Source organism: Pristis pectinata, chromosome 7 (genome assembly GCF_009764475.1).
Source record: "Pristis pectinata isolate sPriPec2 chromosome 7, sPriPec2.1.pri, whole genome shotgun sequence".
Classification (NCBI taxonomy): domain Eukaryota; kingdom Metazoa; phylum Chordata; class Chondrichthyes; order Rhinopristiformes; family Pristidae; genus Pristis; species Pristis pectinata.
Window position 1 is genome coordinate 88,388,066 of NC_067411.1, and position 27,504 is coordinate 88,415,569.

The 27,504-nt window shown below is 38.8% G+C and overlaps 1 protein-coding gene across 4 annotated transcripts in view; it reads right to left on the reverse strand.

The window, feature by feature from the left end:
* fer (fer (fps/fes related) tyrosine kinase) overlaps window positions 1–27,504 on the reverse strand; it is a 116,550-nt gene that overhangs the window by 72,232 nt on the left and 16,814 nt on the right. For all 4 annotated transcript variants that reach the window (XM_052020108.1, XM_052020106.1, XM_052020107.1 and 1 more), the window contains 4 exons: window positions 23,857–24,141; window positions 23,342–23,515; window positions 16,709–16,808; window positions 12,743–12,926 (listed from right to left, as the gene is read on the reverse strand). In XM_052020108.1, the coding sequence (XP_051876068.1) occupies window positions 12,743–12,926; window positions 16,709–16,808; window positions 23,342–23,515; window positions 23,857–24,066 (668 nt within the window). In that variant the 5' untranslated portion in view covers window positions 24,067–24,141. The remainder of the gene's footprint in view (window positions 1–12,742; window positions 12,927–16,708; window positions 16,809–23,341; window positions 23,516–23,856; window positions 24,142–27,504) is intronic.

Sequence of the window (27,504 nt, forward strand, 5' to 3'; positions counted from 1 at the left end):
GGACTATTCTGAAACATTTTAACCCCACAAAGTTCAAAAGGGAAATTCAGATCTACATAAATGGATAAGATAAAAGGCCTTATGCAAAGTCTCCTCTCTTGGACTAAAATTTCAGCTGCTTAGAAGTAGTTGAGTGACTTCATACAAATATCCTTGGCAAACAATTCATTTTGTTCTGTTCATCCTCCCTCCCTTTTTCATAAGAGCCAGCGCAAAATGAGCATGTTCAACATTCACAGAAAACTATAATCAAATTAGTGGCAGGGCAGCGATGTGGATAACCAATGTACTGTGGCCCAGGATAAAAATTTGAAGAAGCAGGTGACAAAGACTTTAGCCTCAGCTATGTTTAAGAAATACAAATGAAATCTTACAAATGGTATGCAAAATGCTTCACATATCAGGGAAATTAAATCGTTAATATTGTAAATTGATTGAGAGGGGATTAATTTAATATCATCTGTAAGGAATTCTTTATAGGCAGGTGACCAAAAAGGTAAAATAGTTTGCCAATGAAATCTTCAGAGCAGAAAACAATTCACAGTGGGTAAAGTCAGCTTCACTTTGTGCATGATGCAGTAATAAAGTCAGAATCAGAAGGACTCTTCAACATGCTTGGACTTACTTTTATACCTGTTCTAACCGCAGATGACTAAGAATAGCTTTATCCGGTTCCAAGGAATACATTCTTGTTAGCCAGTCAGAATTCTACATTTTTCATAAACCTTGTCACCTTCTTCATCTGAAGTTAGCTGCTCTCAGGGTAATGAATTCTGTCTTTAATACCACAACAATCCTGTGGCAGGACTGTTATATTGAGAGATCTAGGATTTTGACCCATACTTGATTAAGCAAAATGTCTGATTCAGGATCGGCTGAGACTTTAAGGTAATGATATACTGTACCTTTCCACTTTTTGGTTTGCCCAATTACTGCAATGCACCCATCAACAATATACTGTATATCACAGCTATAATATGCCAGCAATGGAGTGGGTGAATACTGAAGTTAATGGCTTAAGTTTTGATCAATAAGACTGCTTTGTCCAAGGTGGTACTTACTTTTGAGTGTCATTATGCAAACATCCAGACAAGTGGGAAGTATTCTATTGCATCATATACAGTATTTGATGAAAAGGCTTTAAGAGTCGAGTTACACGATACCCAATCTCAGTTCTATTGTACTATCCGTAATACTTACATAGCAAATATACTTCAGCTAATGGGAAAGACTTCTGATTATTCATGGCAACACTATTGAATGCCAAGAGATCACTGGACTCCATATCTGGAAGCTGCCATTTAAAACATGGACATCATCCAGGTTTTGCTGCATGCAAGCCTTACCAGAATTGTAGTAAATAGAGCCAACAAGTCCATTTCTAATTGTACAACTTAGAGGAGATAATTCATGAATAAGCCACAAAGAATTGAACCATGGATACTCCTCAGATAATGCATGTCTTGGGAATAACATGATCAGCCTTCACCAGTACAAAACATGTATGACATACCCAAGTATGACTTCAGCCACTGGAGTTTTTCCTTGACTTCCTATTGACAGATTTTACTGGGTTACTGATGGCGTAACTGTATTAAAAATTGCTTTGGTGTCAATAGTGATCATCCTCTCCATATCGCAGAAATTTAATTTGACTCTCCTTTTGCACCTCAGTTATAACATGCTCAAGGCTGATTGGTCCAGGCAAAACCCAAAGCAAACGAGGTTATTGATGAATAAGTCCTGAATGAAAGTGCTATTGACAACACTTTTTGATCACTCTTTTGGTGAGCAGGTTGTTTGATGAGGTGAACAGTATTTTATGTGGGATTTCTCTTGCCTCATGAACTGGCTGTATTTCAGCAACTGTCCATAATTTTGAGTCAATGCTGTGTCTACATTGGAACATATTGGCCAGGCATTTTTGAAAGGAAATTACATAAAATGCAAAGAACAGATCCATCTGTTTTTCATGGAATGAAGGAGACTGAAGGGTGACCTCATGTGGGTTTATATGATAATGAGGAGCGTAGACAAGTTGGATGGTCACAGTCTTTTTCCACAAGGTAGAGAAGACTAAATACAGAGGGTATAGGTTTAAGATCAGTGGGGAAAGATTTAGAGGGGACATGAGGGGCAAGTTTTCCCACATAGAGGTTGATGAGCTTATGGAATGAGCTGTCAGAAGTGGCAAAGATGGGTGCAATTACAGCATTTAAAAAACATTTCAACAGGCACATGGTTAGGAAAGGTTTAGAAAGATATGGGCAAAACACAGGCAAGAGGGATTAGCTCATGTAGGCACCTTGGTCAGCATGGACAAGTTCAGCCAAAAAAGCCTGTTTCCATGCTGTATAACTACTACCAATTTTGCTCTACACCTCATTACAACCTGGGTTAAAACATGGACAAAAGAGAGAAATTCCAGAAGCAAGTTATGACTAACAGCCCATGGCATCATTTGGCCAAATGTTTCATTATGAAACAAAAAGCAAAAAAATTGTAGATGCTGCAAATTTGATATATTAAAAAAAAGAAAATGCAGGATATATTCAGAAAGCCAGACAACATCTGTGGAGAGAAAATTAGAGTGAACATTTCAGGTGAAAATTGTTTGTCAGGATCGAGAAAATTTAGCAAACGCATATTTTTAAATTGCAGGGAAGACAGAAAGGTGAAGAGAATAAAGGAAATGTCTGTGAAAGGGTCGTGACTGAGAAAACAGGTGATATGGACTGGTGGAAGGCAAGAGGGATGAAGAAGAAGATTATTCATGACACCTGATTGGACTGGAGGTGTAAAGGGAAGAAGAATATTCAACAGAGTAAATAGAAAATATATCTGAGATTCCCAGCTCTGCAGTTTTTTGCTTTACAATCCCTAGCCAGTTCGTTGCCATTAACAAGCCTTCATCACCCTATCAGCTAATATCAATCCCTATCAGCTAATATCAATCTCTGTCACTATTATCTCTTGGTCTCCACACTGGCACAAACATTTCATTTGTTCTACCCACCATTCCCGTTCTCTGCAACTTAAAACATGTCTTGTTTTGTTTTCCACAATTTTTCCAGTTCTGTCATTGATCAGAAATATTAACTATTCCTTTCTCCACAGATGTTGCCTGTCCTGTTGGGCATTCCCAGCATTTTTTGTTTTATCATAGTAACACCATGAAGACCTAGTATAATTGGTAATCCAGGGAAAAAAACTTTTAAACTAAACTCTTGAGAGTTACATCCTTTACAAAGGAAGATTACTGTGATTGTTGCTGGCTATCATCTCAGTCCCAGATTGTCCCTGCAGCAGTTCCTTATGCCAGATCACTGTCAGCTACTTTATCAATGACTTTCACTTTGGCATATGGCCAGAGCAGGGACATTCACTAATGATTTCAGCAATCTATTCCATTTACGATCTCTCAGATCACAAAGCAAACTATACCCACATGCATCAAGACCTGGATAAATTTAATTTTTTTTTAAAATGTTATTTTACAGCGTGGTAACAGGTCCTTCCGGCCTAACGAGTCCACGCCGCCCATTTTAAACCCAAATTATCCTACCTGTACGTCTTTTTTTAGAATGTGGGAGGAAACCGGAGCACCCGGCGGAAACCCACGCAGACACAGGGACAACGTACAAACTCCTTACAGACAGCGACAGGAATCGAACCCCAATCGCTGGAGCTGTAATAGCATCGAGCTAACCGCTATGCTACCGTGCCGCATATGTGGCATGGACATATGTGCCAGTGTGGAGACCAAGAGATCACTATTATTAGTGATAGGGATTGATATAAGCTGATAGGGTGATGAAGGCTTGTTAATGGCAACGAAATGGCTAGGGATTGTAAAGCAATGTATATACACCACACAAATCTCTAAAAGATAGTTTAACCACTTCTCCAGAACATTCAAAATGCATTATCATTGTTGAATTCCTCAACTTCTTTATTCCTCAACTTCTTTATTCCTGGGCTCATCATTGACCAGAGCCTTAACTGGACCAAATATATAAATTCTGTGGCTTTGAGACCAGGCAATGGATAGGTATTCTCCAGCAAGTGATTTAACTCCCCACTCCTCAAAGTCTTTGCACTATATACAAATCACCCTCCAATTACCCTGGTAAATGTAGCTAGAAAGTTTAAGAAATTTAACACCATCCCACCCGAGAAAAGTAAACTAGCTGATCATTATCTGATTCCTTCATTTTTAAAAAAAATTTGATTAAGAAAGTTTAACCAAAACCAACAATGAAGAACATTCTATATTCCAATTGGCATTCTAAGAAATGAAAAAACTTAAAAGGTAGCAACATTTCAACACAAAGCAATTTCTGTCACTCATTTATCTGAAGAGAAAATATCCCCACCATTAATTTAGCATTTTGAAATTGGAATTAGGAGGAGGAGTAGCCCATCTGGCCCTTCAAGTCCGCTCTGTCATGTTAACTCCCACTCTGTATTCCAATCTACCTCTTGTAACCTTTCACCCAATTGTGTATTAAGAATTTATCTACCTCTGCCTTAAGAATATTCAAAGACTTTGCTTCCACTCTGAGGAAGAGTTCCAGAGTCAGGAAAAAATACACCCCATCTCTATCTTAAATAAACAACTCCCTTGGTTTTAAACCATGACCCCTATTTTAGATTCAGCCACAAGAAACAACCTCTCTACATCTACACTTCAAGACCCTTCAAGTCTCCCCTCTCTTCTAAACTCCAATAATCTCCTAATATGCATCTTTATTTGCATCATAGACTTGTTGCACATTAGATATATTATATTTTAAATAAGTAACCCCTTATTTTTAAACAATAACCCTTCACCTTAGATTGTATAAATCTATTGTACAAATTTTGAAGGTAATTTCATAAGGAACAATTGTCAAATGGAAAACATGGAATGTTATGCAGAAAAAAAACTGAAGTTAACTGAGGTAAATGAACATTTCTGTTTTAAGACCAACTTCAGAGTTAGAGTCATAGAATGATACAGCTGATTGGGCTGAAATAGGTCATTCAGCCCAACTTGTCAACACCGACTGGTGAGCACCCTTCCGTACTAACCACTTTGCTCAACACTTGGTCCACAGCCCTCTATGCCCAAGTGATTCAAGTGTTCACCTAGACCCTTCTTAAATGCTGTCAGCAACACAGTTTCAACCATTCTCTCAGGCAGTGCATTGCAGCTACTTGCCACTCTGGGTGAAGAAGGTCCCATTCATATACCCTAAACCTATATCCTCTAGTTTTATCTACCTCTGATATAGGGAAAAGTTTCCTGCAGTTTACTATATCTGTATCCCTCATAGCTTTTATATAGCTCAATCATATCACCTCTTAACCTCCTCCGCTCCAGCGAGAACAGACCTAGCTTCTCCAGTTTCTCCTTACAATTGAACTGCTCCATCCCAGGTAACCTCCTGGTACATCCCCTTTGCACCCTCTCCAGTACTGTCAGATCCTTCCTATACCTTGGATATCAGAACTGCACACAATACTCAGCTGAGGTCTGACTGAGATTTTATGAAGTTGGAGCATTACCTCTCTACTTCTATATTCAATGCCCCAAATAACGGAAGCCAGTATCCCATATGCCTTCTCAAGCACATTGTCTACCTGAATTGCCACTTTCAAGGGTCTATGGACTCCAAGGTCCCTCTGTTCCTTAATACCCGAGACCCTACCACTCATGGTATACAGTATGTCCTGGTCTCATTAGTGCTCTGAAAATCCATCACTTCGCATTTGTCTGGATTAAAATCCATCTGCCATTTTTCAGCCCATTTCACCAAAACATTAATGTCTCTCTGCGGCCTAAGACTAACCTCCACACTATGAACGACTCTGCCAATCTTTGTGTCATCCGCAAACTTACTGATCTTACCTCCCACATCCATGTCATCCAGTTCTTGTTATTTGATTTTAAACAAATTTTCCTCAGCTTTCAGTACAAAAATTGTTATAATCTCTAGTTTAATTGTGAAAGAATGTTAATCCCCTTGTTTTCATTCAGGTCCAAGAAATTTTTGCATTCTACATCTCTTTGATTGAAGGATAGGCAACGTGGCCACATATTTCTAATATTACCTCCTCATTAACCAGAAGGAATTTTAATCAACCTCTTTTCTTCCGTTAAGTATACAGCCGATAAAGCTTAAATGACTTACATTATGTAGTGCCTTTAAAGTACTTCAGATACAATTTCAAAATGGAAGCCAAAAATCAGAGGAGTTATTAAGAACAGGACTAAAACTTTGTTCACAGATGAATTTTAAGGAAAACATAAAACTGAAAAAGCTGGAGTCTGATTTTAAAGAGATTCTTAAAATGAGGTGAGAAAGTAGAGATCCTAAAGCCTCACAAATCTGACTGAATTTTTTTTAAGGAGGTGATGAGGAAAATTGATGAGGGCAAAGCAGTATACGTGGATATTGGTAAGGCTTTTGACAAGGCACCACATGGTAGGCTGGTCCACAAGGTTAAGGCACAAGGAATCCAAAGTGCGTTAGTAAACTGGATCCAAAATAGGCTGGATGATTGGAGGCAGAGGGTAGTAGTGAATGGGTGTTATTTCTCACTGGAAATCTGTAACTCGTGGTATACTGCAGGGATCAGTCTTGGGACCTTTGTTGTTTTGTAAAATATATAATTGACTTGGATGAGAATGTCAAGGGTGTGATTGGTAAGTTTGCAGATGACACAAAAATTGGTGGAGTCATACGTAGCAAAGAAGCTTGTCAAAGAATAGAGTCGAACAAAGATCAGCTGGAAAGTCGGGCAGAGTGCTGGCAGATGGAATTTAATCCAGACAATTATGAGTTAATGTAATTTGGATGGTCAGATTCTGATAAGACATATAGAGCAAATGCCAGGGACTTTAAGAGTGTTGATATACAGAGATCTTTGGGTACAAGTCCATAGCTCCCTGTAAGTGGCAATATGGGTGGATAGGGTAGTGAAAAAGGCATTGGTATGCTTGCCTTCATAGGATAAAGCATTGAGTACAAGAGTTGGGATGTCATGTTGCAGTTGTACAGAACATTAGTTAGACTGCATTTAGATAATATGTACAGTTTTGGTCGTGGCACTGCAGGAAGCATGTGGTAACACTAAAGAGGGTGCACAAGAGATTCACCAGGATGTTGCCTGGAATGGGGTGGGGGGGCGGTTGTAGTTATAAGGAGAGATTAGTAGGCTGGGTTTATTCTCACTGGAACATATGAGGCTGAGGAACAAAGGACTGCAGATGTTGGAAGCTAGATGAAAAACACGATGACACTGGAGGAACTCAGCAGGCCAGGCAGCATCCGTGGAGGAAAGCAAGCGGTCAATGTTTCAGGTCAGGAAGAAGGAAGAAGAAACGTTGACTGCCTGCTTTTCTCCACAAATGTTGCCTAGCCTGCTGAGTTCCTCCAGCATCATCATGTTTTTCATATCAGAGACTGAGGGGTAACCTTAAAGTTAAGAGGGGCATAGATAGGATTGATAGTCAGAATCTTTTTCCCAGGGCAGGGGAATCTAGAACTAGTGGGCACAGGTTTAAGGTGAGAGGGGAGAAATTTAAAGGATATCAGAGGGGTAAGTTTTTCCCATTCAGAGGGTGGTGAAGATCTGGAACGAGCTACCAAAGAAAGTGTTGGAGGAAGATATTATTACAAAGGCATTTGGACAGGTGAGGCATAGCGGGATATGGGCCTAATGCAGGCAAATGGGATTAGCATAGAAAGACATCACCGTCAACATGGATGAGGTGGAGCAAAACAGAGAATATAGAACAAGACAACACAGGAACAGGCCCTTCAGCTCATCATGCCGACCATGACGCCAAATTGATGTAAACCTATCTGCCTGCACATGATCAATAATCCTCCCCCCCCCCAACTTCCTGCATGTTCATGTGCTTGTCTAAACACCACTAGAGTGTCTGCTTCCACCACCACTCATGGCAGCATGGTCAACTCAGGTAACCACTCTCTATGTAAAATAAAACTTACCTCGCACATCTCCTTTAAACTTCCACTCTCCCCCACCCTAAAGATATGCCCTCTAGTATTTGACATTTCTACCCTGGGAAAAAGACTCCGACTATCTACCCTATCTGCATTTGTCATAATTTAAAAACCTCTAGCAGGTGCCCCTTCAGCCTCTGATGCTCCAGAGAAAGCAATCAAGGTTTGTCCAACCTCTCTTTGCAGTTAATACTCGCTAATCCAGGCAGCATCCCGGTGAACCTCTTCTGCATCCTCTCCAAAGCCTCCACATCCTTCCTGTAATGGGTCAACCAGAACTGGACACAATATTCCAAAATGGGGCCTAACCAAAGTTTTAGACAGCTGCAACATGTCTTCCTTACTCTTATACTCAATGCCCCAACCGATGAAAGCAAGCATACCATATGCCTTCTTTACCACCCTTTCAGGGAGTTATGGACTTGGGCGCCAATATCCCTCTGTACATCAATGCTCCTAAAGGTCCTGTCATTAACTGTATACTTTCCCCTTGCATTTGACCTCCCAAAGTGCCACACTTCCCTGGATTAAACTCCATCTGCCATTTCTCCACCTATATCCGCAACTGATCTATATCCCGCTGTATCCTTTGACAACCTTCACTATTTGCAACTCCACCAATTTTTGTGTCATCTGCAAACATACAAATTAGCCCATTTACATTTTTGTCCAAGTCAATCACAAACAACAGAGATCCCAGCACTGATCCCTAAAACACCACTGGTCACAGACCTCTACCCATTGACCACTACCATTGGTCTTCTATGGCCAAACCAATTTTGAATCCAGGCTACCAAGTCACCATGGATCCATCATGGAATCCACCATGGAACCTTCTGGATCAGCCTACAATGAGGGACCTTGTCAAATGCCTCACTTAAGTCCATGTAGATAACATCCACTGCCCTACCGTCGATCATCTTCATCACCTCCTCAAAAATTTGAAGACATCACCTCTCCCACACAAGGCCATGCTAGCTATCCCTAAATAAGCCCATGCTTTTCCAAAAGTGAGTAATTCCTATCCCCAAGAGTCCTCTCCTATAGCTTCCCTTCCTCTGATAGCCTCTCATTTCCTGGATTCTATTGCCCTTCTTAAACAAAGGAGCAACATTGGCTACTCTCCAGTCCTTTGGGACCTTGCCTGTGGCTAAAGAGGATACAAAGATCTTTGTCAAGGCCTCAACAATCTCTTTGCTTGCCTCTATCAATAACCTGGGATAGGAAAAGGGACTGTTTCCCTGCTGTATGTTTCTATGATTCTATGAATTCCAAGCAGTGGACCTCAAGGGGAGAAAGCCTGGCTAGCAATAGTAGGACAAGGGGAAATACGAGAAGCAGAGGCAACAATGGAGAATTTAGTAAAAGTGTTTAGCTATAGAGTAGGAGAAAGTCACTGACAGTGAGGAAAAAGACCACGAGACACACAAATACAATAGATATTTTAAATTATAAGACCCAGTGGGTCAATGAAAACAAGAATAATGTGCATGCAAAACAATATGGGCAGCAGAATTTTGCATGTTTTTTGCATGAGACTAAAATAGTAAAGTTCAGGAATGATAATGGTACAGATGAGGATTCAGCAACAGATATGCAAAAGCAATTGACATTATCAAGGTTGAAACAGCTGCTATTTGAGATGTAGAGAAACTTGGTTTGATGTCAGTTTGAGAAGGTGGATGAAAAGGGAATGAAAATAAGGTGGCAAGTATCTGGCATTTGCAATACAGTGAATGAACATGGCTTCAGTCATAACAATGTTTGGTAAAGAAACTGCTACTCATCCAAGACTTGAAAATTTCAAGCAGAAGTTCGAAAGTTGATCATTCGCTTAATTCTACATGTCAACTCATAGTGCTACATCTGAAAAAGGCACAATTTGGAGCAGAACGGGTTCCAAAGGTGTTTGCCTTTGTTCCAAATATTACCCGAAATGGAAACATCCTTTCCCCAACCATGACAGTGCCAACTAAGAAGGCAGAACTGGCAGAAAATGTCATCCCATTTTCAGCTGAAGCACTGTGTGGCTGAATGAAAAGGAAATTCATCGTATGCAAGGACTAAATCCTAGCAGAAATGGGGCTCTCAAGGCAGGGAAAATAGAAAACTTAAATTCTGTCCCCACTAACCCTCTTTGTCACTTAATATAGTTGTCCAAATCTCATGCAGCAAAACAGTTTCAGAATTGCACTGATTCCCCTTACCCCAGTGCTGCATTTAGATGGATACTGTATCACAACAGACACCCACATAAAATATTTACATTTGCTGAAACCAACAGTGAGTTATTTGGGCAGTAAGACAAAGGAGATCAATATTGTGGACTCATATAAAAATAGGGTTCTTGAATTGTTCAGTTTGATGCCTTGTATGATTATTATTGTAGGTGGATTACTAAAAATATTTTTCCTAATCTGCATGTTGTAAGATTTTTGCTGATCATGTAAGAAATGCTTATAGCTTGGTCCAGAATATCCCCAAAAAAAAACAAAGATGGCAGTGAATATCCGTCAGTGTTAGGCACACTGATCCCCTACAGTTGATTTTATGGAAATATTCCATTGAAAATTAATTGGAATATGTCAAGATACTAGCAAAAATCAGTATCAGCCAATATTTTTATCATTCTCCCTGGTCCAAGTCTTCCATTCTGGACGAAGAACTGAGGAATTATGCATGCACTTTCCAAGATGTTTTCTGTCAAACTGATTTGTCATGTGGAGCAAGGTTCCTTTATTCTTACAATGGAGTGACTCTCACTTTCAAGCTCTGATCATGTTTTTATCACAGTGTTATCTCCTAGTAATATTTACAAGCATTGAATTGGTATAATCCATAGGTAAATAATATCCAATATTTAATGGGTCAATACTGCCTACGTCTGTCATTATTTGGTCCATTTTCCTAAAAGAACTTTAGAGCTGTTAACCACAGCTCTCCAACGTAACCTATGCAATGCTTCTTACTACTTAGACTGACATTAAAAACTAAGTTGGTTATTCTGCTTTGAGGGGTTTCTCTATCAGACTAAATAGGATAACCTCTCAATACTTCAACATGCATTCAAACTATAAATGCCAAGTTCAAAAAGCAAGAAAAGGCAAAAAAGCCCCATTACCTATATCAGCAAATGACATTTAAGACAACTATACACATTTCTTTTAGCCTAGTCAAAATAACAGGATGTTAGCCAGTAGTGTAACATTCAAGGTCTTTTCCCTCACAGAAAATTCCAATATATGCACAACAACATTCTTCACAAGTTTCAAGCAAAATTAACCCTGACCAAAAAAATACCAACAAGCCAGTCTTCTTGATTTAAATGGAGTCAAATCTTGAGTTGAGATGTTTGATTTTTTTTCCTGCTTCTTCACATATCCAACCTTTCAGTAGTCAAACAAGTTTTTACAAAATTCAGCTGTAGGTTAGTGGCAGGAGCGTGACCAAATCTGGACTCTCTTCCTATTTCCCTTCAAAATCATCTGATTCCAAACTTGTCATTTTCAGCCTAGAAGGCTACATTCACGACTTCATCATGCTAAAATAACAAGAGAACTGGTCCAACTGAAAGAAACTTGCCTCTACCACTATCTTGAATCATAGCAGAGCTAAGTTTAATTTTCACATGCAAAGCAGCATAAGTGAAAAAGGAAAACTTGAAACTGTTTAAAAATTATTATAATTTGAAACTGTCATAAATGACTGGAACTTTTGCACTCCAATACTAATAATGTATATGCACCATGACCGTAATCCAATTTTTCAGGAAATTTCAGATTATTTTTTCTAATTCGGTTTCTCCTATACATTGTCAGTAGTGGCAAGAATCAATGCTTAGATTTATCTGTGTATTCATACCCAGATAAATCTGAGCTGAAATTAAAATATCCATCAAGTTACCTCTTCATTCTCACACCCTCCTTCCTCTTACATCCAACAACCTGAACAAACTTCACTGCTAAATTAAATCAATTTTTTCCGGTCAAACTTCAGTGGCAATTTCTTTCACTGTCTACAACTGACAACTTTTTAGGTATAAAGGAGTGGGGACTTGGTTTTGGGTGGAAGGAAATAAATTTGCCGTTTGCAAATATTGTAACAATTTTTTGCCAAAACTGAAAAGGTGACAAAAGGAGCTTATTAAGCAGCAGAGAGGGTGGGGGTGGGAGTGGAGTGGGGGAAGGAGTCTCTGATAGGGGAAAACCAGGGTAACCATAGGGATAAGCTGTAAACAAGGTTTTCTGGCCAATGAGTAACTGGGAACAGTTAGAGAGCAAGAACATAGACAAAAGAATGTAGGTATTGTGAAATGCAGAGCAGGGACACATGCTCACTCCCCTACCCTCCCTGTAGCTTAACAAGCTCCTTTTGTCTCCTTCCCAGTTCTGACAGAGCCTTTGACCCAAAACATTGACTCTATTTCTCTTCCCACAAATGTGGCCTGACCTGCTCAATGTTTCCAGCATTTTCTGTTTTTATTTCAGATTTCCAGCATTTGCATTTTTAAAATTTTTACTTTTAGTAACAATTCTTATTGCATGCCTACATTGCACATAAAAATGCTGAACAACTTTTATTAAAAGATCAGTCCCCCAAATTAAAATCTGTGCATTATTTGTCCATTTACATTGCCAAAAATAGTACAATGCTCAAAAACTTATACATTAACACACTCTTCTATTAAAAAAAGTGGTAGATGAATTATCTAGAATATTTCTTACAATGCAAGAATCATTTCCTCTTGCATCTTCTGAAGAGAATCAAGGAGCAGAGGAAGAACTTTATCATAATATTGTTCCTGATGTAACTGGGCGCCCTTCACTGCCAGCACATACTGGTTGTGTAGATTATGGAGTTTCATTGTGGCCTTGTCAAATCTGTCTTTAGCTTTCTCAGTCTCTTTACCTGAAGGACAGAAAACACAAAAGTACAAACTTCAGAAATTCAATTGTTTTCAAAGATAAACCTGACAATTCTTCAAACATCAACTCCTTGCAAGTTCAATCAATTCCTCAAGTCTAAATCATACTTCCAAAAGCTGCAGATTTCAGGAACAAAATGGGGTGTTGTTATCAGTTCAAAAACAATTTACTTTCTGCTCAAGTGAAGATTTCCAACAATAACCTCAACAAAATATGCTTTTTGTGACTTGTCAATAATGGTAAATTACACTTATTTTTTGTTTTGGGTACTTTTAAAAAAAAAATGAGAATGGTTGATTCCTGTTTTAACAGGATCCAGATTCAAGGACTTAAAGCACTGGGTGGAGATTGATAGAAAAGGAAGACAAGGGAAGTGAATTTTCCTTCCTGGAGTAGATTCCAAAGACGTGCAAACAAGAACTTTCAATATTGGCAATTCATTGAAAACATCAAACACTTCCTCCGGTATAAAATGCTACCAAGTAACAAGTAAAATCTCTGCACTGCAAAACATTTATAGGAGTATTCCAATTTCATTTTAACTACCTGCTCACTGCCTAACTACACCTGGGAGATCTGAGCAGGAAACTGCCAGGAAGAGAGGTTTTTGGACAATAGGGACAGAGAGGAGTGTGTAGTTGAGGCCAAAATCAGATCAACCAGAATTCCGAAGAACATTACAGACATTATCGCAGGCTTGAGATGCAGAACAGCTTATTCCTGCTTCCATTTCTTATATCCAAATGGTACTTGTGTTGAATTTTACTTGGGCAAACTCTTAGCACAGGTAGGTATTTGGCACTATAAATTTTTTTTGTAATCTGGAAAACAAACACAAACCAAGCCACATACTCTAATACAGAATTTGCCTGCCTGTTTTAGTGAGTGAAACATTTCTTGTTTACTGATATAGCCACCAATAAGAAATACAAGAGGAAGAGAGTTGAATTAAATATTTATTGAATTAACAGCATCAAATTTTCACATGCCTCACAGGTTGTGTAACAAAAACAATTCCAATAGGTCACTGCAATGTTTACAGTTGTCCTTAACAGTTTATTTTATTTTGGCTTGATTATTTTACTGTAGTACTTTTAACAAGTACAAAGTCTTGCAAACTGAAGGTAAAATCCACAACTTCAACAAACTTAAAAGGTTTATATTTATGTAACCAGGCTGACTGCCATTACTGATTTTATCCCTTACAGCCTGAAGCAACTCAAAACATAAGAAAATATTTCTGCAAGTCTGGGGTTGTGATGAAAATGAAACAAGTTATTCATGTACCGGCCACAACTTGGAATGCTTTTATGGAACTAATTCATTCATGTCACATTGGAAACCCACAATTACATGAAATGTATATTTATCAATGTTTTACTTCCGTCTCATGATAAATATAATCAAGTTAATCAGTTTCTGCTTTATTAACCAAATTCATAAAGTCTACCATAGTGTAGATTCAGTCAATTTGAAATCATATTCCCTTAAGACCTCCAGATATTATGTCCTGTAAGTCATGATTAACAAGCAATTTAGCAGGAAAAGCCACAATGCATAAAAATATTGAGCAAACAAAAAATTGTTTCAATTATCAAGAAAATTCTAACCATAAAATGTGCACAAATGACTCGCTGTTGACCTGCCATTCAAAATAAAATCAACCGTGCAGGGTAACCACCTGCTAATTCTTTGGTCTTGCATCCATTTCTTTCATATATTACTCAGCAAGCAAATTTTATGTTACATATTCCAAACAGCTGTCCCAGTTTTGCACCATTTTCCCTCCCAAATATTCACTTTTGATGGAAATACTTCTGTTTATTTCCTCTCCCCCCACCACTGACAGTTCCCAATACTGACCAGTTCTGCAGATGTTATATGCAGACGTTTGAATATACGTTTACATTTTTCAAAAAATTGCTCTCCAGTAGTTACTTTTTCAAGATTCCAAAAGCAAAAGCATTTGCAGATCGGAAAGTACTGCAGTTTTAGCTGCAACATTCTGCCAGAGAATAATACAAGGCATAGTAAGCAAATGAACCTGAACTACTTATTCAGTGGCTGGCAGTTGCAAAAATAAATATTTCAAAATTTCATTTTAAGAATAATTCAGTTACAACATATCAGATACAACTATGGTTGTCTTCTGAACAAGTGTGAGGTGTTGCACTTTGGGAGATCAAATGTAAAGGGAAAGTACACACTAATGGCAGGACCTTAACAGCGTTGATGTACAGAGGGATCTTGCGGTCCAAGTCCATAGCTCACTGGCTGTACAAGTCGACAGGGTGGTAAAGGTGGCGTATGGCATGCTTGCCTTTATTAGTTGAGGCATTGAGTTCAAGTCAGGGGTTATGTCGCAGCTTTATAAAACTCTGGTTAGGTGGCATGTGCAGTATTGTATTCAATTCTGGTTGCCCCATTATAGGAAGGACATGGAGGCTTTGCAGAGGGTACAGAAGAGGTTTACCAGGATGCTGCTTGGATTAGAGGGCATGTGCTATAAGGAGAGGTTGGACAAACTTGGGTTGTTTTCTCTGGAGCAGCGGAGGCAGAGGGGAGACCTGATAGAAGTTTGTAAAATTAGGAGAGGCATAGATAGACAGCTGGTATCTTTTGCCCAGGGTCAAAATGTCTAATATTAGGGGGCATGCATTTAAGGTGAGAGGGGGAAAGTTAAAGCAGATGTGCGTGGCAAGTTTTTGTTTTTAATTACACAGAGTAGTGGATGCCTGGAATGCGCTGCCAGGGGTGGCAGTGGAGGCAAATATGATAGAGGCGTTTAAGAGGATCTTAGATAGCCTCTTAAATGAATATGCAGAGAATAGAGTGTTATACACCATGTGCAGGCAGAAGGGATGTGCGTAATTAGGCATCATTAGCTTAATTAGTTCGGCACAACATTGTGGGCTGAAGGGCCTGTTCCTGTGCTGTACTGTGTTCCATGATCTTGTTTACTTTTATTCTCTGGGCAAATGTCACATTCTTACCTGGCACTTAAGATAAAAGAAGATAACCTTAAATGTTAAAGTAATTGTATTGGGCTCCAATACTTTGTTTTATTCCTTTATGGTGATTGACAAGAGAAAGTGTTGTGTGCTTCCCTTTACTAAGCATTTAGTTGTCAATCTTGGAGTAATTGCAAAGAAAAATACCCCAATCTTTCTCTGTAAATCAATTTCAAGGATTAAAGCTGTTCACTTATTTCTTCCTGGCCTTGTAACTATGAATTAAACTTGCATTTGCAACTGCAACTTATGGATGCCTGGAATTTATAACTGTGGAGGGATGTAAACAGGTACAACATCAGGAGCAGTAATTTGCCATTTGCACTTAATAGAACAGAAATGCAACTTATGAATCAATTAAGCAGACCACTACATTCCTACTGTTTATTGGTGCTAACTGATGCACATTCACATCAACTTTTAATGCAGCTGGTTAATATGATGCTTATTTTGGAAGTCTTCATCTTCTTTACACACATCAACTCTATTGTCTTTCATAAATTCATGAAATTTACTAAATTACACTCATCTACTCAGTATCCTCAGAAGAATACTCTGTTCATTTTGAGGCATGGCCAACAACTTTCAAAGCAATGAAAATTACTTGCACTATCCTATGTCAGAGTACGAAATACATCATTCCTAAAAATCACTTTATAGTTCCCTGTGCAAATTCAAAGTTTCTTCACTTTCAAAATATCATGATCAAAACAGAAATGTATTTTTAAACACTTTGCAAGTTTTGATTTGTTACCTTTTAAAAGGGCGTCTTTATATTTTTCCTTTGCAACTGTGGCTTCTTTTGCCAGGTGTCTGTAGGCAGATTTCAGCTTTTCTAGCTCAGTCTTTGTCACCTTAATATAATTAACAAAATGTTCAGATGGAAATTTGTATGATTTGTTTGCAAAATTCTAAATGCTGAGGTGACTATAGTTCCATGAAGTCAAGCTCTTTATAAGACGCAGCATTTCACAAAAACACTAAAAATAACTAGACTGTGGGATATCTATCTTTTCCATGAATGAGAATTTACCCTCCTACTAATCACCAAATTTGAGAGCAGTGATCTGCTATGGATTCTCAAATAAATTTAACAGGACACTACTTAAATGAGGAAAAAAAACTGTCCCCCAATGTTAAGTAATCAATCTGAAATAATAACAGTTTCTACAAAGATGTTGGTTGACTTGTTGGGCATTTCCAGCATTTTTACCTAATTAAAAGTTGAATAAGACTAGGGATCAAATCTGTAAGCTGTCTATCTTCATCACAACTACTGACAAAAGCATTGTTGGAAGAACTTTAAAACATTGACACAGGTAAAGGAGAGGAAGTCTCTTCTAGAAGGCCAATTAGATTTAACCTTCTCAGCATGAAAAAAAGTCAGAATTAAAAAGAAATATCCCTAATAATAGACAAGAAAAATAGGGATGAGAGGGGTGTGGTGTGAGAGCAAGGGAGGAAGCTGGTTCCTCTTGTCATGAGTGCTAACTGACCACCTGAGTATTTCCAGCAACTGTTTTTATTTCAGATTTCCAACATCTCCAGTGTTTTGCAGTTACAAATATACCATAAAACTCTTGCTATCCAACCATTTAGAAATCCTAATCATTCAGCATCTGGCTTACTAGGTGATGTTTACTATGTTCCCTTCCCCCTCACTGGGGCCCTGGTTCTCACACTCCCTTGCAACTCATGGGGGTCCCAGTTCTCATGCTCCCATTCAAGTCACTTGGAATCTTCCCACACTCTCTCCAAACTGTCCAGTTTCCTGGAGTCCCTTTGAACTTAGCAGGTTTACTGGAACATTTATTAGAATACTGTGTAACATACAAAAAAAAGCAAATTTAAAGAAAATGTTTTGGGGTATTAATAAAGAATAACATCCAATAGTTTGGAAAAATCTACATCTGGCAAAATGCCAGATTGTTGAAGTCTTACTGTACATATCGGAATTCTATGCATGCTGTCATAGCCCGATACAAATTATTTCATTCTTTAATATTAAACTTAATTCCTTTCTTATGATTACATTATCAAATCATAGTGTGCAGTTTTAAGAACTCTAACCTGTCAAAATAAAAATAGGAGGCAATTATTTTGGAGATTTTCCATATATTTTTCTTATAAATAGGACTGACTTCCACATTTCCCTGCAAAATGGAAGGCCATTTCAGACAATCGAGTTGATACCAGCTCACAGAGCAATCTCATTCTTCCACAAATTTCCCCTGGAACATTTTCATCAACTCCTACCCAGAATCTATCACTTACCAACATACTAGGCACAAAGTACACTGGCCAATTAACCTACCAACATGCATGTTCTGAGGATGTGGGAGGATACTGGAGCACTTAGTAGCCAAGGGGAAAATGTGCAAACCCCATAATGACAATACTCAAGTACAGAAATCAATCAGGGTTACTGGAGCAATGAGGCTGCAAATCTACTCGCTGTACCACTGTTCCATTTCATCGTGACAGATGCTGAAATTGATGTTCACAGTAGTCTTAGCATAACAAAGACACAAGAGATTCTGCAGATTCTGAAATCTGGAGCAACACATAAAATGCTGGAGGAACTCAGCGGGTGAGGCAGCATATTTTCCTCAATAGATGCTGCCTGACCTACTGAGTTCCTACAGCATTCTGTGTGTGTTGCTTAGCTTAACAAAATTGTTTTCCCGAGACCATGGTTAATGTCAGATGGAAAAGAATATTTGGTTTTAGGAAGGGAAATGGGGAGTATGCATTAGCTTTCCTTAGTACAAATTACATAATGTTTTGCATGTCAATATCCACCATAAAGTTTGGGGGGGGGGGGGGGGGGCTGCAGATTAACTTATGAAAATGAAGCAATCATAGCTTAGGTGAGATTCTTGTTATTATTGGGAGTTGATACATGGGTCTTTTCCTTTTCTTCCCCCACCCATGACTCCAGCCTCACCAAACCTTGGTAAATCCTCACCAGAAAAATCATGACCCCAGCCTCACCAAACCTTGGTGAATCCTCACCAGAAAAATCGTTGGCATTTAAATAGTGGAAAAGAAGTTGAATGCCAAATTCACAGTGCAAAAAAATGTCCTGAAGGGCTCAGAGATGTCAAAGAGAACACCAAATTTTGTAGACAAGTTTAAAGGGGCTTTCACAAAATATAACAAATTTTGTGACAACTATAACCAAATTGGTTCTAGTCTGACTGATATTGGCATTTACCTGACAATGTAAAAGATTGCCCAGCTACACCTTCTGTGCACAAAAAATCCCAATCTTGCCCAATTACTGTTTGCAAGGAAGTATTAACATAGAGCCTGACATGGATGAGAAATAACTACCAAAGAGTAAGAATAGTTGGTCATGATATTAAATGCTAAATACCTCATTTTATGAAAATGTATGCAATCATCTGTACCTCCAAGGAATTTTTTTTTACCCTCAATTTTTTTTTATTTTTATATATTTATAAATTTTATATATTTTTATATTTATATTTGATGATTGGCTCTGTGAAGTCTTGCACAACTAGCCAAAACTCATTTTGCATAACAGTCATGCTGTATATTTTAGGTTGACTTGAAACAAATTAACCTGTTACAGACAAGGATTTGATGCATTCTCCCTACCCCACAATACCCCATCAAGTGACACTGATCACACAGAAACATTCTTTAATTTAATAGCTGAAATGTTGTTACATTGCTTGCAGATGAACCTCAGAACTGCTTAAGACAAACTCTGTTAAACAATTGGGAAGAATGTGAAACCACATCCTTCCTGAGGTAATTCAAGTATAACTACAAGTATGAAAGATATGGGTTTCAGATCACTGACTCTACTGTTAAGCAGAGAGAAAACTGTAAAACCATTGAAAACAGGATGTCATTTACCTCAGATTCAGCACTAATCTGAAAGTATATGGCTCATATAATTAATGTACAATACTGACAATTTGCAGTTGTAATATCACATTTACTTTCTTTTCCAAATTAATTTGTTAAAAATGTGAAATCACCTTCAATGAGATTCAAGTATTTGGCAAATGATAAAAGGTAAAATGATGGACAGTTGGCACATGGAAAGGGTAATGGTAAGACAAGGGGAAGACATTTCTTCAGCAGACATTATGAAGACAGGAGGATTGAAGGAGATGCAATAAAGAGGGTACAAGGAAGTAGCTGGAGACTGCACTCTGCATGATCAACATTATGCCTGTAAAAAGAAAAAGAAAGATAGTTTGGTCCAGAGTTGACCATGAATTAGGGTATGGGAATTTAAATCAAAAGGCAAAGTTAAGAGTCAATAGCCTTGTCTGTGAGAGGGAATTGCAAAAACAGATACTGTTTTTGTTTTGATCTGCTGTCAAAACTATGGGGGAATAAGTGGCTATCAAGATCAGCTGTCATGGTAATATGACCTGGATTGGGAGGAAGGCGATGCTGCCAAAATAGAAGTTGCATTAGATGCTGCAAACAGGAAGCAAGCTGCAAGAACCAAGCTGGGACATTAGATGGACTGGTGCCTGGACCCCAGTTATTCAAAATCAACAAGTTGGTTGAGTGGACCAAATGTCATACTTCTATATTTGGTGATGATATAGAACTAGCCTGGATTGCAAGTAAAGATGAAGATGTAAAGAGATTTCACAAGAATATAGGCAAGTGAATGGGAGTGGGCAAAAACATGGCAGATGAAACAAAACATGGAAAAATGTGAGATCATCCACTTCGGTGAACAAATTTAAAATGTGATATCTTTTTAAAAAGTCATAACAAATTGGGAAATGTTGATTTTCAAACAGACAAGGTATCCTTGGGCACATCGTCAAAAACTAACATGCAAGAACAGCAAGCAATTAGGAACGGAAATAGCATGTTGGCCTTTATTACAAGAGTAAAGGTGATTATGTAGGGCCTTGGTGAGATCACAGCTGGAGTACAATCTACAGTTTTGGTCTCCTTACCCAAGAAAGGATACCAGTGCCATAGAAGGAGTGCAACAATGATTCACCAGACTGTTTCCCAGGATGATGAATGTTACATACAAGGAAAGATTGCAGTCACAACTGCTGCTAGCTAAGTAACCCAATCAACTGCTATGTACAGTATTCTATGGTTTACAGTTAACAGATTCAAGGGCAGCGTGGTAGCTGTGGGAGAGCTGAGGGATCCAAGAAGAACACAATTACTTGAAATAAAAACATTAAGTATTGCAAATACTGAGCATTTGTGCAGAGAGAAAAACTGAGATTACCTTTTAGCTGCCTGAGCTTACATTTGAACTGGCCAGTTCTGACACAAACAGAAAAGGTCATTTGTCTGAAATTGTCTAATTCAATAGCAAGTCCCAAAGCTGTAAAGTACCCAAATGATAAGGTATCAAAAGATAAGGTGATGTTCCTCGACCTCACCTTGGGTTTCATTGGAACAAAGTAGGAAGACAGAGAGGTCAGAGTGGGAGGATGATGGGGAATTAAAATGACAGGCAATGGAATTAAGGGGACGGGAGACTTTCTTAACAAGGCTCAGGATCATGCCTCAGACTTGAAAAGGCGTTCTGCAATGCAACATTCAATCTGTACTTGTTTTTTCAATGTATGGGAGACCACACAGTAAGCACTGAATGCAATAACTAAATCATAAAAAACACATGAATCACTGTTTCACCTGGACGGACTGTATGGGTGCTTGGATGATGGGAAAGGACAGGGGTAAAAGGGCAGCTGGTGCATCTCCTGCAGTTGTACAGGGAAGTACCACAAGAAAGGGAATGTTTGGTGGAAATAGAAGAGGGGACCAGGGAGTCGTTCCTTTGTCATGCTGGAAGAGAAGGGGGAGACTAATGATGGAATCTTACTGAAATGGCAGAAGTTATGGAGGATGATCCACTGAATGAGGAGGCTGGTGGGGTGGCTGTTGAGGATGTGGAACCCTCCCTTCCTCCATCTGGGAGAGGGGCTGAGCAGAAAGTGCACAAAACAGAGATGTGGTTGAGACCCTTGTCACCTATGGTAGAAGGCAAGCCACATACAAGTGAAAAAGGAAGATAATTCAGAGTACAGATGGGGCACGTCTTGTCACTAGAAGAGATAGGAGAATGGAATAGAGTTCTTACACAAAGCAATGTGGGAGGAGGTGTAGTTGTGTAAATCTATTGATATATAATAATAAATTTTAATAAATAATAATATTGATATATTATAAATAAATTGAGCTGTGAAAATCTATGGGCATTTAATAGATCTTGGGATCTAGTCGATCCCTTGAGATTGTGGTAGAGAGGTCAAAGAAGTGAAGAGTTAGATATGGATGATGTAAAAATGAAGAGAAGGTGGAAATTGGCTGAAGGTTATGAAATTTTGAGCTCTGTGTAAATGCAAGAAACAGCACCATGACGTCATCAATGTACTGGAAAAATAATTCAGGGGGAGTGTCCGAGTAAGACTGAAACGTGTTCCATGTATCCCACAAAGAGACGGGCATAATTTGAACTCTATTGAAGTACATAATCTCTGATAACTAGCCTTTCCTATTTATATCAGAACTCATCAGCATTACATTAACTCAGGTTTTCTCTTTCCATAAATGCTTAATGTTTCCTGCATTCTCTTTCATTTCAGATTTCAGCAACATCCCACTTTTCCAAACATTCTCTTCTCTTTTTTTATTTTCTCTTTTCTATAACTGCCATCATTTATTGGTTACCTCAATGGCTGTAAAAGCATTATCACCTAGGCAATCTTGGCCTTCACCTTCTCACATAAAAACCCTTTATTGTCTTCATCTCTCCTTCTCCCTACAACTTAAACACTTTTGCCTCTGATGTCAGGTCATTGAGCAGAAATGTTAACTCTGTTTCTCCCTTCACAAATGCTGCCTGACTTGCTGAGTATTTCTAGCACTTTGTTTTTATTTCAGATTTCTTCCATCTTCAGTTTATTTCCTTTTCAATAGCAGCTATTTGATACAGACAGAATGACATCAATTCAGGCAAAACTTCAGGAATGAATGGAGGAGTCATTGGGGTTAGGTGCAAGATCAGGAAGTAATCAGAAAGCGGCCTAATACGGGGAAAATAAGATATAACGCAGAAGTCACATGTGCAGCAAAATATGGGGTTAGGGCAGGGTAATTTCAGATGAACCCAATGATATCCTTCAATTTCACTCTTCATTATCTTGGGTGGTTCCTCCATAGACAAGATATGAGAATCAGAAAGCAACCTGCTTCTGTATGTCTAATAATGCTACCCTAAACCACTCTCTAAGGCACAGCATGACGGAAGTCCCACTCAATTAGAAAGAAGCAACTTAAAGGTGGCACATGATAAAATGAACACAAAGACTAAATGTATAGCCAAGAACAAACTCATGTCTGCACTTTGAACTACCTTGCACATTTCAGCTTCCAAGTGCTGCTGCATACTCTGATAGTTTTTTTTCACTTGCTGCTTATCTTTGATCATCATAGTCAATCTATACAAGGGTCCCACATTTAGGTCTTCTGCATGTGTCTTCATTATTCTGCTCAACTGTTCTGTTTGATGTACCACACAGGCCCAAGACTGTAAAGAAATTAAAAAAATTCAGTCTCACAAGAAATGGCAGCTGAGTGAGTATATCATATTTGTATCACAAAGCCTGATACTCTTTTGATTCCATGCCATTATGAAAAGTGGAATTACATTATCCACTTGCATATTAACTATGAATACTACAGATTATAACAGAAGAATTCAAGGTCAATTTTTTTTTAAATCACTAACATACTTTGTTCTCAAGCCTAACAATTAGCTGTTAACAAGTAGAGACATTAATTTAAAATCACTGATAGATTTGGGGAGGGTGTGGGGGTTAAGGGTTTGTGGCAGGGGAGGGTTGGAAGAAATATCAATCGTCAATTTACCTTGGAGACATTGCTAACGAAATCCACTGGGGATGATGCTTCATGCTTTTCCACTTGCTGGCAAATGTTCTGTAGGAAGGATGCATACTCTTTGTCACTTTTAACCCTTAGAGACATCAACTTTTTGAGCGTCTCCATTAACTTAAGCTCAGATTCCTGCAATTTCACCAAAGCCTCGTGAGAATTCTGAAGGTCACTTCCAAACCCCATGTTGAATAAGGCACGACAATATCCACAGCGTTTAAAGCGACTTCAACATCTATTGCTCAAAGCATGTCCCCTGTCCTGAATAGCAAGAGAAAGAGTAAAAGTTATTATTCTTGCTCTATAAAAAAAAAACAGAAGTTTGCTTACATTTGAACAATATGGATTCAAAGTATAAGACTTTACCAAAGCATGTTTGAATTTCATACAATTAACAGTTATTATGACACAGAAGGCTATTTGCCCTATCAGGTCCAGGTTGACTCTCAGCAGAGCAACTGTACCAATCCCATTCTCTTCCTCATGTACTCTTGCACTTCATTCTCTCCTACATGCCCATCAACTCCCCTTTGATTCTTTTTGCCACTAAGAGGTATTTTAAGCAGTCGATTAACCTATCAACACATCTTTGAAATTAGGGAGGCAACTGATCACCCATTGGAAATCCACAGTTACACAGAGAATGTGTGAACTCCACACAGGGAGCACCCAAGGTCACTGGAGTTATAATGCTGCTGCACTAACTTTATGGTACCATGCCTTGCTCTTCTTAAAAAAAACTCTTCTACATTTTAAACTTTCTTTAACCTTTTCCTCTTACACTTTAAGATGACTCAATATGTAATTGTAGAAGCAAATTTAGATTTACTACAAATGAATAAGATTAGCTGTATCAAAGTAGTTTAACTCTTATTTGCAATAAACAGCATACATGCCAACTCAGTCTAGGCTAACGAGCCACATTTTAACCAGCACGACAGCACAAAAAACTCGTTCTTCATGTGGACTAATTATGGACTGGGGATGACCAACTCAAATGGAGAATACAATTAGAGATTGCCTGCATAAAATCATGAGGCAAGAATAAGTTGAAATCTTTGGAAAGTCAGTTGCACGCTGCTCATTCAATATTTTCCTCCCAATGAAAACTATACATCATCAGAACCTAACCTTTAATACTCCATTGTTCTGAAAGAATGTCAGAGACATATTCAGTTGTCTTGTTACACCTTAAAGACATGGGCACTTCCTGCTCAACTAAAAACCACTTTTGAGATAAGGATCTTCTTGAATAAATAAAACAACACATTATTTCACCACTTGCAAGATTAACTCTGAAGATGTTTTTGATATATCCGTTTTAATATTAATAGATAAAACCAGGTTCTACTGCAAAGTCAAATTCATACTTCGTGTGTCACAAAACTTACTTCCAAGCTGCCAACCTAATGAGGATAATTTTACATAAGACAATATTTGAAAACAATGTAATTATACAGCTGGAAACCTATCTATACTAATCCCATTTACAAGCACTTGGCCCATAGTCTTCTATACCATGGCAATTCAAATGCTCTTAAACGCAGTGCGACTTTCTGCTTCCAACAACCCCTTTAGGCAGCAATGCTGCAAATTTCAACCACCCTCTGGGTACAACAGGTCCCTGCTCAGCTCTCCTCTAAACCTCCTGCCCCTTGCACTAATACGCCCTTCAGTTTTAGGCACCTCTGCTAAGAGGAAGTCTTCCCTAACTATGCCCTCTCATAATTTAGCATACCCTGGCTTCTCATAATTCTGCATACCTAACTGTGTTGGAATAGCTTGGTTAGAAGCACAGCAAGTTCTAGAGCACAAGCCTTCTGCTCTATTGCTGGGATACTGTTTGTTCCAAAGCCATGGCTATATCCAGTGCTCTCAACTCATTTCTTGATATCACATGGAGTGATTCAAATTGGTGGAAGATGTTTCTGTGAAGATGATGATTTTGGAAGAAATCCATAAGAAAAAAGGTCAAGTAGGTTCAATGCTCATTTTGGTTTGCTCACTACCTGCCATCCCAATTCCAGCAGTTAGGTGCTTCATGATATTGCTAGCTCAGACATCGGTGGTGCTACCAAGCCAGAGTACCTTGCTACTTTCACGACTTCTTCCAATATGGAGGATACACGAGTCAAGGGAGGACAAGAGTTAGTCATCAGGAGGAGGTTTGCTTGTCTATGCTGGACCTGTTGCCAAGAGACTTCCATGGGATTGCAGATTATGTTGAGTTTTTCCCAAGCTACTTGCGAACTACTGTCCCTCTCTTCCTGGTGGCACATCATCTGTAAGACACCACTATGTGTATGGCTGTTTCAGTCTGTTCCTCAACTAATCTGCAAGACTATTTGTTCACCAGCATCGACATTCCACTGTTAGGAGGACTTCATATGGTCAACTGGGCTGAGAGCTACATTGCCACACCTGAATTTGGTGCCTAGATTGATGCAGGTGGCCCATCAGGTTTCGTACTTTTTATGATTTAACACAGTGTTTATGATATAACTGAAATGGCTGTCTAAATCTTTTCACAGGGCATTTAAGTGTCAACCAAGTTGCTATAGATCCAGAGGCAGACTGGATAAGGACATCAGATTTTTGTGCCTGAAGGACACAAGTGAGACAAATGTGATTTAACATCAATCCAATGACAATTATTATTCTTCACTTTTGGCCTTTTAAAAAAAAATCCAGATTAACAGAATTTAAATTTTATAACCACCATGACAGAATTTGAATTTGGGTCTCTGGATTGTCAATCCAGGTCTTTAAGTATTATGATTGAACTACTGCTGTACCCCATGAAAGATTACCAGATTGTATCAACATATAGACTCAATTATGACTTGGCCTTTTTGAAATACTAAGGCCTCATAGTGCACTGACTTGCTATTGATTTGTGTACTCGTGAGGTCAGCCATCTATTACTGGGAGTGTTGGTATGCTCCAGAGCCCTCTCCTGTGGTGTCTAGTTAATCCCGTTTCCCATGAGATGGACTGCATTTGATGTCTTGTGCTGGCAAGATGTGAAACTTAAATAGTCGCTGTGTGGCCAGAGCTGGAGTCAAGACCACTGGTGAATCAGAATCAAATTTATTATCACTGACGTCTGTTGTGAAATTTGTTGCATTGCAGCAGCAGTAGTAGTACAAGACATAAAGACATAAAAATTACCACAAGTTACAAAAAAAACATAAATAGAGCAAAAGAGTGGTCAAGACCATACGCCAGATGTGTGGCTGGACTCAGGATCCACAGCATGCAAAGACTCTTGCAAATTTCAATAGAGGTACAGTGGGGAGCATTCTGACTGGCTGCATCACAGCCTGGGATGGAGGCTCCAATGCACAGGATCGTAAGAGGCTGCAGAGGGGACTCAGCCAGTTTCATCACAGGCACAACCCTCCCCACCATCGAGGGCATCTTCAAGAGGCAGTGCCTCAAGAGGGTGGCATCCATCACTAAGGACCCTCACCATGTGGGACGTGCCCTCTTCTTGTTACTACCATCAGGGAAGAGGTACAGGAGCCTGAAGACCCACATTCAATGATTTAGGAACAGCTTCTTCCCCTCCACCATCAGATTTCTGAACAGTCCCTGAACCCATAAACACTACCTCATCATTCT